The sequence below is a fragment of the Sinohyriopsis cumingii genome, chromosome 4 (genome assembly GCF_028554795.1).
Source record: "Sinohyriopsis cumingii isolate HCF-2022 chromosome 4, ASM2855479v2, whole genome shotgun sequence".
In the NCBI taxonomy this organism is placed as follows: domain Eukaryota; kingdom Metazoa; phylum Mollusca; class Bivalvia; order Unionida; family Unionidae; genus Sinohyriopsis; species Sinohyriopsis cumingii.
Genome location: NC_142964.1, coordinates 27,050,566 through 27,064,305, shown reverse-complemented (window position 1 = coordinate 27,064,305; position 13,740 = coordinate 27,050,566). Strand labels below are relative to the sequence as shown.

General features: G+C 33.2%; 1 protein-coding gene across 7 annotated transcripts in view; it reads left to right on the top strand.

The window, feature by feature from the left end:
* Positions 1-12,341, top strand: part of LOC149800852 (uncharacterized) — a 99,737-nt gene extending 87,396 nt beyond the window's left edge. For all 7 annotated transcript variants that reach the window (XM_089954869.1, XM_089954868.1, XM_089954871.1 and 4 more), the window contains 4 exons: positions 2,431-2,604; positions 3,072-3,178; positions 3,919-3,989; positions 8,709-12,341. In XM_089954869.1, coding sequence (XP_089810995.1) covers positions 2,431-2,604; positions 3,072-3,178; positions 3,919-3,989; positions 8,709-9,165 — 809 coding nt within the window. In that variant the 3' untranslated portion in view covers positions 9,166-12,341. The remainder of the gene's footprint in view (positions 1-2,430; positions 2,605-3,071; positions 3,179-3,918; positions 3,990-8,708) is intronic.
* Positions 12,342-13,740: the final 1,399 nt, after the last annotated feature.

Genomic DNA, 13,740 nt, shown 5'->3' with positions numbered 1-13,740 from the left:
CAGTGATGTTGGAATTGGATCAAGTTCACATGACTTTGGTGCACTCTTCATCACGATTGTACGTACGACATCCAGGCAGGTTCAAATGCTGCTAATGGTTGCCGCTCAAATTCTGTATCCCAACTGTATGGTGACGACGAGTCTATTGAAATTGTGGTGTCTAGTGTATCTCTAATGGTTTGTACTTTGTCACGGAATAAATTTGCAAACATGTCCGGAATGTCGGCTGGAGAGAAGGTAGTTGGAAGTAGTATAGATTTGTTACTTGACATTAGCTTGTTAGTAATCTCGAAGAGCTCTTTGCAGCTGGAACGTTCATGATCATAGTACCGTAGTGGGCTGATTTCGCTACATGGACTATAATTGTGACATTCTAATAGTAATTAATTCTCATGTATCTACACCGTCATTCCGGATTCCTATGAAAGAAATTAAGGTATAATTAATTATATATACCTTGATTTCTTTGTTTGATAAGTATAGCTTGTAGATATCAGTCTTTAAATAATGTGTTTGTCAAAATAATGAACGTATTTATATGAAAAAGAGGACAATTTTTACTGTTATTGACATATTTCAAACACGGGTTGATACTTTTGGGTTGGGGTCACTACACGCAACAAATCGAATGTATCGTACACACATCAGAATGTAGAACCTTTAAGCCAAACATTGTAAGAATTGTGTGTTTACCTGCAAGTAATGTCTTTCTTCATTTCGTTTGTTTTTGCATTCAACATAAATGTTTGCATGACCTTGACAAGCTTGCAGACTAGTTCGGTAACAGACGCTGTATTAAATTTCCGATTGTCACGTAATGTCGGCTTGCAATAAACACTAATTAATGCCTGAAATATCCATCGATTTTAAACACGATTGCAATGCAAGTTTTAAAAAAATTGCTTTTCGAAAACTGGTATTAGTGTATTTAATCATGAGTTGGGTTTGGGGGGATTTGGGTTTTTTCCCCTCAAAAATGTGTACCGTTTGTAATAGAGTAGTACATATATATAAAACTGTTTGGGTGACACATAACAAGAGGTCATGTAAGTTAGGTCACTGACAGTTTCCATCTAATGTAGAAAATTAATTATAAAAGTGACAATTCTTTAAATCTACGCTATGCAGTTTGAAGTTCTTTTTAAGGCATTTCTTGATGGCACTTCACTGATTGCATATATGTACACTGGTCTACATTTTAAGACAAGATGTATACGTCCTGGAAGGTAGTGAGATAGAGAGATGGAGCAGAAGAAAAATAAAAATACAAAAGGCGATATCATTTTTGTTCCAGAACATATTCCCATATCTCACTGTATATATAAAATTCTAATTTTGTATGAATGACCGCGTTTTCTCCAATTTGAGTGGATGTAAACGGTCACGTGATTCTTCGAGCTACCTAAAGTTGCATATTTTGTTTGTGACGTCTGCTGATGACAAGATGACAAGAAAGGAACTACAGACAATATGAAGTTGGTCAAAAGATCAGAAATCTTTGAATTCAGAGAAAGCAAAGCCCACCCATAAGGCACAAAATAGATGTATATACGAATTAGTTTATGATGGTTGAATACTGTCAATTTCAATTCAGGAGCTCAAAAAGCAATATACAATATGCTATAAATATTCAAATATTTTTTAATTTTCGTAACGTATTATCCGGTTTGAGTCTCGCCAAGTCTGACTTGGTCTTCAGGTCTCTAATTAATATATTTATGGAATTAACAACAATATATCACTTTTAGATCAAAGTTCACGTCTCTTTGTATTATATTTTGCTCAAGAATCAACTATGTCTTAGAGCTAATAGTGCGGTTTTTTTCTAGGGTGAATGTTATGCATGCGACATTATTTTTTCGTGATAGCGGTATATTTGTGTCACCCATATAATATTCAACGGTCCAACAATCCGACCAACTATTCGTTTAATTCTCATTATAATGTTCTAACTTATATGAAAACAGTTTGCATTTAAATTTACTTAGAATCGCACATTATCCAATATGATTAAGAAGTAGAACTTTACATTTTTTAGGGAGGGAATGCACTTTAAATAGGTGATGTAGGGTAGGAAACGTGCGCTGTAATTAGCTGATTCAGGTTCTATTTCCAGTAAGGCATGAATGACAACTCTGTATCTTGTATCATAATGTGCTTCCTCATGTTGATTTTAAATTCGTTTCTCAGAAAAGATTCTCAAAGACAAGAGTAGAAAATATTATGAGGTATTGTGGTATTGATTGTATTAAATATAAATCCTGCATACTATTATCAATCAAACATTATCCTATATAATCCAGGGATAGCACTTTCCGTTCTGTTTGGTATATATTTGTATTTCTCTCATTCATTATATATATATATATATATATATATATATATATATATATATATATATATATATATATATATATATATATATATCAGCTTCCTCTGGCTGGGTAATCGTGCAATGGGACAAACCGAAGAAATACGGACGTTGGCGGTTCCGTTATCGCTATGGAGCAGAGAATGCGTATGACATCACAGTTCAGGCAAATGAAGAACCCAGAGTGATGAAATCGCAATTCAATATCGTAATCGGTTGCGAGGTTGTAAAAGGTAATGAAGAATTTTACAACTAATTCAACATATTCGGTTGAAAGGTTGTAAAGTGCAATGGAGATTTATACAACTAAGTCAATAGTATATTTAGCCAATTAGAAATGGTTATGTAGACATTTTTTTTTTGTTCCTTCGAAAGTAAGATTTGTGTGGTTGTATGTCAGCAAAGATATTTTAAAACTTTGACAAAATCCTTCTGAAATATAATTTTAGGACCAACTTGCACAAACAAAGCTAGCGTGTAATTGTTTATTAAAACCGATTTCTAAAGGATGTTTCGAAACTCCCACATTTATAAATAGTTTAACATTTATTGACTAAAAGGTAATAGGATGATGTAAACCTAAATATTGAAAACGGAATTTAACCTTTAAATAAATAGCACAGAGGCTTGACACAGCTACTATTTTCATTAGCATGTTTCTTTGTGTATATTAGTTCATTTGAGTTGTTGTCTTTCCAAGGAAGGTACCATACGTCTGGTGATAATGAAGCTGATGATATCAAAGAGGGAACCATTGGCATGGTGTATGATATTAAACACATGAATAATAGTGAAAGTATAGCAAAGGTAAACGTTGTGTTTTTGACATTCATATTCTAGCCTTTACACTTTTACATTGACATATCACGTTTCATAGCAAAATTTAAATTTGATAGCTATAAACACCATTTATAATCCACAGTTTGAATAAATATAATAAAATTGAACATGCTAATGTTAAAGTATGTATGTATGTATGTATGTATGTGTCTATGTATGTATGTATGTATGTATGTATGTATGTATCTATCTATCTATCTATGTATGTATCTATGTATGTATGTATGTGTCTTTGTATGTACGTATGTATGTATGACAGAGTAGAGATATAGATAGATAGATAGATAGATGGATGGATGGATGGATGGACGGACGGACGGACGGATTGACGGACGGACAGACAGACATACAGACAGCTAGATAGATAGATAGATAGGCGACAGAAATTTTAAATAGTAAATATTGCATCTAACTGTTGGGGTTCAGGTACATGCTTTTAATGTATAGATGCACAGCAAAACAAAAATCATTCTGCAAGAAAGATTGAAACCACTTTGTGATATATGTACCGCTAATTTGAAATAGTTACTGTGGAAACAAAATTAATTTCATTATCAAATCAAAATGTATAAAAACAAATGATAAAGGGCAATGTATGGGGAGTCTTTACTGTCTACAGAGGTCAGGCCATCTACTCGTGTAGGAGCACCATATTCGTTTAAAAGGTATCCATGTTACTAAATTACATATATCTAAATTCTTTGCAGGTTCGCTGGCAAAATGGGAAAAGACTGAAATATGGAGAAAGATGTCTATTTGTTGGCGAGATTGAAATAAGGTTTCTTTTATTCTTGATTTGTATTTTCTCTCCTCAAAATATATGGACAATTTATGGTATAAATCATTAAAATTAAAGAAAGTTTACATTATGAATTTAGCCATTGCTATCCCGTTTTAGAAAATAATCTCGTTTTGGGGGCAAACCTCGTACAAATATTTGTATCTGGAAGTCATGAAACACTGTAATATAATCGTTTATAATTTGCACTGCCATTTTTATCGCACGTGGATTAATGATATAGACCCCCTCTTCATAAGAAAACCAAATGATAGAGGTTATGTTGCTACCAAGAAGAGTTTTAGTACAGGAAACAATTTTATATAGTTCAAATTGTCAAGCAAAAATACAACATTTTAAATTGGATCAATAGGCAAAGATTTATGTCATGATTCAAGATTGACCATTATACCGTTTGTAACAATTTCAAGTCAATTTCAAATGAGATCAACGTCAACCCGTTTTCATCATTGATGTATCGAGACTAGGACACTAATGGCATTTTGATTTTTTCAATTGATTTAAACCGCCATCAGGACATGTAAACAGATTCAACGTTTAATTTTCAGTGGGAAGAAAACAACTAACCTTCCTCCCAAAAATCCTCAAACATAATTTTCAAACATACGATTCATAGCCACTTTAATAACATTTAGAAAAACATTGTCTAAATAAACAGTTGAAACTTAAATTGTCTGTGACAACGTCATGGGGAGTGCCATTAAATCATGATTACGTCAAATTACAGACATTATGTCATGGATTTACTGTCTAAAACCTCGATATCGGACGGACCAGATATTGTGTAGCATTCGAAGATATTTTAGAATATATAATATACGTTGACAAGCATATATCTTATTTTTTAAAAATATCCTCTCATAACTTATCTTGTCTTTTTTAATATATTTATCACTGAAATGGGTTTTTAGCTCACGCTTATTTCGTAACTAATGATTGATACGGTATAATGTGTCCATATCACAAATGTATCAAATTCTACATTAACAAACATTCAACGGCACAGCTTTGAAAAGACCTTTCATAGTACGACAAGAGTTTAAATACATACATACATACATACATACATACATACATACATACATACGCCAAAAGGGTTCCTTTACCGATCGATTTCAACTCTATCGTGAATCCCGCTAGAAGTCACTTGTTTTCCTCTTATTTGCAAGGACATCTGTGCCACGACTGTTGTAAACTGGACATTCAAACGCGCCCAGATTATAAATATGTTTTCCTCTAATTAATACATGGCCACAGTTCTCCCAACTTCACCATAGCCTGTTAATCTCAAAGCTGCATGGTTTCTCCTCATTACAATTACCTAACGTAGCACCAGCATTTAACGCAGGTAAAAATATGCAACTCAACCACCTAATGCAGGGAATTATTTTTCCTATGTTATCTTATGCCAGTCAAATCATGATTTTAAGCCTCATTTCGCCTGTAATTCTACACTATATTTACCAACAGTAGTAACAATAAACGGCACCTGCCATGACGGAACAGTCCCTTCTTGATTGATCGATTGTGCAATTTACCAGTCCCAATCATAAATACTGCAAATGGAGTCAAACACTCAATCCACACAATTAGATTTTAATAGGGACTACTGAGCTCCAGTCACACGTGGCTCTGACCTGAACTCGCTAAAACTCAAAACGCCATCATGAAATCTCACCAACACTGGACTCTATGACGATTGCTCCTGGTAATTAGCTAATTCGGGCTAAGGACTATAATCCTCAGGACCGACTTCCCATAATCTAAAAAGTAATCACTAGAATCTAAGAAATCCTTAAAATGGAGACCTATATACAAATGCGCATACTCCAAAATATAAACTGAATCAGCATGATTCTTAATTTATTCCTCCCGATAATATCAGTGGTTTACCGTTTAAATTCTGCAGTGTTTTGTTTATATACGTTCTGTAAAATATCAGCAATACAATAATTCTAGTTCTTAATTCAAGGTGCAACTGTATATCAACTTGAACTAAAAACGCAAATTATATGCCCATTGATGGATTGAACATAGTTTGCTTGAATACAAGGTGGCCATATTTAGCACTAGACCAAGCAAGAATGTCTTGGTCATAATCGTATCGATGTCAGTGAAAACTATTTCTGGCATTCCATTGTAGTGAATTATCATAATCATTTTCTTTTTGTTGTTGTTTGCAAATCCAGTATTTCACAACCCTTTGATCACGCGTGTTGCCCTCTATCAGCTGAGATAACGCGGCTTCACCTTTTGTTGTCAAAATGGCAACTCTACCGAATTATGGTTCCGCAGTACGGTATCCTTTTCTTCACAAAATGGCAACTCTACCGAAATGTGACTCCGCAGTACGATCCACTTTGTAATATGTTGACAGTCTGAAAGCAATTCAGTCTCAAATGTTTAATAGAAAAAATGCGACTGAATGCAGACATAAAGCTACGATTGCTTAGTGTTCTATATACACCTATAGTTCCAATGTCTTATTGTTATATAGACTTAAGGCTATAATATTAGTGTTATACGGACCTAAAGTTCCAATGTCCTAGTGTTGCACAAACCTCAGCTACAATATCTTAGCTACAATCTATTTTTGTTATACAGATCTAACGCTACAATATCAGTGTTATACAGACCTAAAGTTACGATATCATAGGAGGACCTAAAGCTACAATATATTCGTATTGTATAGACCAAAGACTACCATATCAGTGTTATACATACAATATCATTGCTACAAAAGCGAAGTAGTGTACATGTCTAATTTACAATATCGTAGTTTTATACAGATTTAAGCTAAAATGTCATAGCTACAATATCGTAGTACTCTACATATCTAACCTACAATAACGTAGCTACAATATCATAGTGTTACACAGACCTAAAGCTACAATATCGTAATACTTTACAGACCTGAAACTACAATATTTTAGTGTTATCTAGACGTAAGCTTACAATATCTTGTTGTTATACAGACATGAAGCTACGTTATCGTAGTGTTATACGGACCTAAAGTGAAAATACCATAGTGTTATAAAAACTTAAAGGTACAATACCTTAGCGTTATATAGACGTAAAGCTATATTATCATAGTGTTATAAAGACATAAAGCTAAAAATATGTTAGTGTTATATACACGTAAAGCTACCTTATCTTAGTGTTATACAGACCAAAGGCTACAATACATTTTTTGTTGTACAGACACAAATCAACAAATATGTTAGTGTTATACAGACCTAATACTACAAATCTAATAGTTTTATACAGACCTAAAGCTACATTATTTAGTGTTATACAGGCCTAAAGCTACAATGTCTTTGTGTTATACACACCTAAAGCCACAAATAGTCAAGTTTTATATAGATCTAAAGTTACGTTATCTTAGTGTCATACAGACCTAAAGCTACAAATATGTTAGTGTTATAAAGACCTAAAGCTATGTTATCTTTATGTTACACAGACCTAACGCTACAAATATGTTGGTTTCACAAAGACCTAAAACTACAAATATGTTAGTGTTATACAGACCTAAAGATACAAATATTTCAGTGTTAAATAGACCTAGAGCTACAAATCTGTTAGTGTTATACAGACCTAACGCTACAAATATGTTGGTTTCACAAAGACCTAAAACTACAAATCTGTTAGTGTTAAATAGACCTAAAGATCCAAATATTTTAGTGTTATACAGACCTAAAGCTACAAATATGTTAGTGTTATACAGACCTACAGCTACAAAATATGTTAGTGTTAAATAGACCTAAAGCTACAAATATTTCAGTGTTAAATAGACCTAAAGCTACAAATATGTTAGTGTTATACAGACCTACAGCTACAAAATATGTTAGTGTTAAATAGACCTAAAGCTACAAATATTTCAGTGTTAAATAGACCTAAAGCTACAAATATTTCAGTGTTAAATAGACCTAAAGCTACAAATCTGTTAGTGCTATACAGACCTACAGCTACAAAATATGTTAGTGTTAAATAGACCTAAAGCTACAAATATTTTAGTGTTAAATAGACCTAAAGCTACAAATATTTTAGTGTTATACAGACCTAAAGCTACAAATATGTTAGTGTTATACAGACCTAAAGCTACAAATATTTTAGTGTTATACAAACCTAAAGCTACAAATATTTTAGTGTTATACAGACCTAAAGCTACAAATATTTTAGTGTTATACAAACCTTAAGCTACAAATATGTTAGTGTTATACAGACCTAAAGCTACAAATATTTTAGTGTTAATAAGACCTAAAGGTACAAATATGTTAGTGTTATACAGACCTAAAGCTACAAATCTGTTAGTGTTAAATAGACCTAAAGATACAAATGTGTCAATGGTATACAGAGCTTAATCTACAAATATGTTAATGCTCTATAGACCTAATGCTGAGTCACCTTAGTGTTATACAGACCTAAAGCTACAAATAGGTTAGCGTTATATAGACCTAAATCAATATTAACTTAGTGGCATACAAACATACAACTGCAAATATGTTAGTGTAATACAGACCTAACGCTATAAATATGTTATAAAAACCAAAAGCTACAAATATGTTAGTGTTATACAGACCTAAAATTACCAATATGTTGGTGTTATACAGACCAAAAATTACAATTATCTTTGTGTTACACGTGCCACATAATATGTGACAATAGTTTTATTAAGTTGTTCATTGCCAATTGTTTCAGTCCTCGCAGTCGTCCAAATCCATTGCCATCTTTATCAAATCCAAATCCTGGTATAAACCACCCAAGTATGGATATTTCCAGACAAGATCTAACCAGACGGAAAACCTTGCTGCCTTCTCGAGGTCGCTCTTCGTTGCCGTCATCTGGAGGTCACTCTTCGAGCAGGAAACATCAATGTTTTGATGAGAATGGTGACAGTGTTGCTGCAGGGGATAGAGTAGCGTTCACGATAGAGAATGTCGAACGTTATGGAATGCCCAACATAGGCGACATGAATAGCAGAAATCAAATCCTCGTTAGGAAGAAAGAAGCAAACAGTACACAGTCAATTGGCGTGACTAGAGATAGTGCTGGTTCCATGAAGGCTGAAGGGCATAAAGCTACAGAAGACGCTAGCTCTTATGGTAATTCTACGAGACACAGGCCAAAAAGACCTAACAAAAACTCTCATGTTTGAATAAATTCGTTCTGGGAGTCAATATATTTTATGGTGTTTCGCAGACATACAAAATACGAGCAATTCATGACGCAATACGAGTACAGGCTGTATTAAATGTATCCCATTTCGTATTCAAAAATGTCTACAATTTGTAAGTTTAATTTTCCTCAGAAAGGGACTTGGATGACGATTTGCTTATATTTTACATATTCTTTAAAGACTGCGAGATCTATGTTCGTTTTAATGAAGAGTAGCTTCGAACTGATGATTGAAAGCGAGTGGAGGCCGACAGCAAAATTTGTTTTTAATCATTAAAAGGGAAAGATATATGTAGGAACAAAAATAATATTTTTTCAGCAGTGATGTGTTCTACTAAATTATTCCGGTACTGGTATGTACTACTCCCAGCAAATTAAAACTGTCTTGAGTGAAGATTTGGGGATTATGTATTTAAGGGATTCCAACAAATCATATGAGCTTCGTCAAGCGGTAGGAGAATGGTTTTATGTATGATGATTATCCATCTATCTATTTTTATTTATTTATCTACTTCTTCATTTATTTATTTATTGGAAAAATTGTCCAGTAAATAAGGTTTGCCCCATGCAGTTTTTCGTTCAAATCTAGACATCTAAAATCACATGTATAATTTAAGTCTTGTCGCAGTTTGTATCCTAATGGAGACATCGTTTTGTTAGGAAGGAGGGGAGGGGGAACTGGTGCATCTCTGTGCACAATTACTTGATAGTGATTGCATAGGTAGGTGCGTGTGTGCGTCAGTCTGTATATCTGTGTGTGTGTTTGTGTTCCGAGAGATCTATCAGCAGGCCTCTATATTATGTCTATCTAAAGCCTGAAGCGTGCTCGTGTTTAGGTTTTTTGGCAGTCGCCATGGCTATTTTTGTACTATTTTTTTTAAAATACATCCATCTTATAAACGATTTTTTTTTTAAATTTTGAAAGATTATAATTTCATTCAAAATTGTTGACAAAGATTTAAAACTTGTATTTGAAACCGATGCCGATCAATAGACATTATCATCAATGGAACCAATGTCGATCAAAGGACGTTATGAAAAATAAAGACATCTTAACATAAACAACAGTGAAATTATGATCGAGATCAGCTAAGTACTGTTTAGAATATGGACATTTAAATAGTTTGACAGGAGGTGACTTACATTTACAATAATGTAAATTAATATACAGCTTCTATCCAGACTATTTGTGAATGTGAAAAAAATACAACAATGTTTACATTACTGATAAAATAGACGCTTAGGATTATGTTGCACTGATGAAGTAAATTCTCGTTTTGAACGCATTCTTTATAAGCAGAACGTGTAAATATTGTAAAAATTGCTTAGTGACACGTGAAAACGGTTTGTCATATTTTGATGAGATTGGAAAAAATTTATATTTAATCTACGACGCTAAGTTCCGATATTAGCAAATGTTGCTAACAGAATTAAAATAAATATTAAAGAGTGAAACACCTTTATCCAATTTTTTTTTCTTGTTCAAACTTTCAAGAATATTAACAATAATTTTTGCTATAAAGGAACTGCTAACCATTTTAAAAATATTTAATCTCGTCTGTGATATCATCAGAACTTTTAAATAAGAACTACTTTTACCGAATCTATAAACTGTGAAATTCAAATGTCTCGAGAATATTTCTAGTGATTGTGGAATAGTTTTATTCCTGGGAGTAACGTCAGCACGTCCTATTTATTTATTCGTGTTCTTCTAAACTTTCCTACCTCAACATTTTTAAAGGTTTAGGAGTTGGAAAGAGTAAATAACGATATATATATATATATATATATATATATATATATATATATATATATATATATATATATATATATATATATATATTCCTGAATAGCTGTGCCCGAACACCTAAATGTAATGTTTAACTACTTACTTCGAATGCACGTCAAGTACAAGGCAAGGTTGTGCTTTGAGTCTTATCATGTTTATTAATGATTTGATTACACAGGTTTAACTCAAATGTAATAGCGATGTATTTACCTCAGAAGATCTATATGAAATGTTTGCAGTACTGTACACAGATGATGTTACTAACTACTGATACCTTAGGATTCCTACAACAACAAAGAAATGTCAGTGAAAGTTTATGTGCTGGCCAGTCTCAATAAAACTAAAGTCATTGTTGTCGGAAAGGGAGAGACAAGGGTATCTCAAGCATATGGTTTGGAGGAATGTTGTTTTGAAACGACATATTTTGTTGCTGCTAAAAATATCCATAGATATGGCATTAGATAATTTCACCAAAAATAGTTATTCGTGATGTTATGTATATTTCCTTTAATTGTTTTTTTTTATGGGATTTTATTTGTTTTATTTATTTCATTACATGCTATTGCAATGTAACATTGTTTGTTGCATTTGACCTTCTCAAAAATTGAGTTTGTTTCTGCTTGACCTAAATTAACTTTATTCTGTAAACAACTAATACATATCTAAATTATCCCCTATGTTTACGGGTTTGAAACCAGAATTATTATTAATAGAAGTAAATATGTTTAGATGGGTCGAGATCTAGGTTTTGGAATTTCCTTAGTGTATTTTACGTAGTCCAGGTTCTTGTGTTTATTTTGTAAACATCATGATCATTCAAGAAGGTCATTTTCCATTAGGTAATAGATTTTGTTAGAAAATGCTCATTGTGAACTGAGGTCAAGTAGAGAACTATATAATCTTGTAGCTGAGAGGATTTTCTCAGTCGTGCTTTAAGATCTGGTTCTTTCAAATTTTATTATATGTTGTCTCAAGTATTTTATTTTTGGGCTGAAAATTTTATTCCTTCAAATTATTGGATTCAAGTGATTATTTTCTCTGAAAATACACAAGTGCTTTGATAAAATTCTTGGACAGAAATATTCACAGAAATTTATTGTGAATTCAAACTTGGAATTATATTACTGTTATTCATCAAAAGACTGTTTACACATCAACACTTTATAAGCTACCACAGGCACATCGTCGCCTTCAATGTTTGGATTTATTCTGGGGTTCCACTGTATTTTATTCAGGACTTTCAATTACTTGGACTTGTGTCTGTAATTCTTGGTTTATTTTGGGATTTAAGTCGCAATCCCGTAAGTTCTTTATTTCATTTTCACTTCATATTCTAGAGAAATAAATCAATTTTTTAATTTTACAAAGCTTGTTGCCTTTCACACTTTTCTGTTAATTATTTTAAGATAAGATACTCGTAATAATAGTTTGAATATTCTAGTCTCTGTCTAGTCACTCAATAATTAAAAAAAGATTTTCCAAAGAGGGTTCCATAATAGGGCTGCTACTGTGATTGGAAGATAAGTGACTACTGCCACTTGCGGCAAAGCTACCTTTCAGCAAAGGGCTTGGAAGAAAATATCCAGTACAACTGAGGAGTAAATTAGTTTACGTTAACTATCTTTGTGTTGCAAATTCTGATTTGCAATGGCAGCCCCAATGACAAAATGAACCACAAAGATTTTTGGCAGCATAAGACTATTTGACATTTAGGGACACTTTCAATACAACACGCATACAGTGGTTATTTTTGCAGTTCTTGTTGAGACGAACAATGAGATAAACATACAGTAGTCTCCCAGGGCATGGTGGTAGCTTCTTACTGCAATCCATGAATCGAAACTGGATGGATGATCTTTCCAACGAACGTACTTTTTGGAGTTCATGTTCTTCCACTTTTCGTTTATTTGATCGAGAATGCTTTTGATGTCGCATATTGTATTCTATCTTTCGTCACTCATTCTAGTTCTGGCAATTAAAAGTTTCCTTTTAACACTTTTCCATTCATAGCTTCTACTTTATAGATAGGATGATAACGTTTACGCGCGTGTATTTTGACACGAAACAATTATGTTGTCCAGAACCTTTGTCAAAAGTGAATTTTGTTCTTCCCATGCGAACCCAATCTCCAATGTTTGACAATTCTTTCACTTTTCCGACACTGTCCCTTTGATTGTAAGCAATAACTAAACGTGTTAACACGTCGAAAAGTTTAAGAGTATGCTGATATGTAAAATATTTCCACATACGTTCTTTGAAAATAGTCAACGAAATTAGCTTTAGTTTCAGGATTTCCAGTGTTGACAACGTCAATGTGTGGTTCAAACATTCGGTACCTTTGTTTCTTTGCCATTGTACACGGTGTCAATCGCTTTGTTTCGGGATGCTGAACACCAGGCGTGACATTAACCTGTCTGACTAGTTTCAGCTTGTCTGTCATATCCATTTTATTGAGCTCCACAGCTGCTTTGCCGACAATGTTGGAGGCCTTTTGCATAGATGTTCTGCTAGGTGGTAGAATGTCAGGATTCAACGGTGGAACAAATTCAGAATTTGTTTAAGAACTGAAAGTAACTACACAATTTGATTTCGAAGACACACTGGTGACACAAAGCAAATATTCGTAACTGTAGGAAGCTAAATAAGGGATATCAGTTAAATCAGCATGCTATTGTCAATTGATTCCATCAATTTCATTTTGAATTATGGAAATATTTCGCTGATTTTGTTGTTGTTACGTGTACGTGGATTGTCCATGCAAGTATT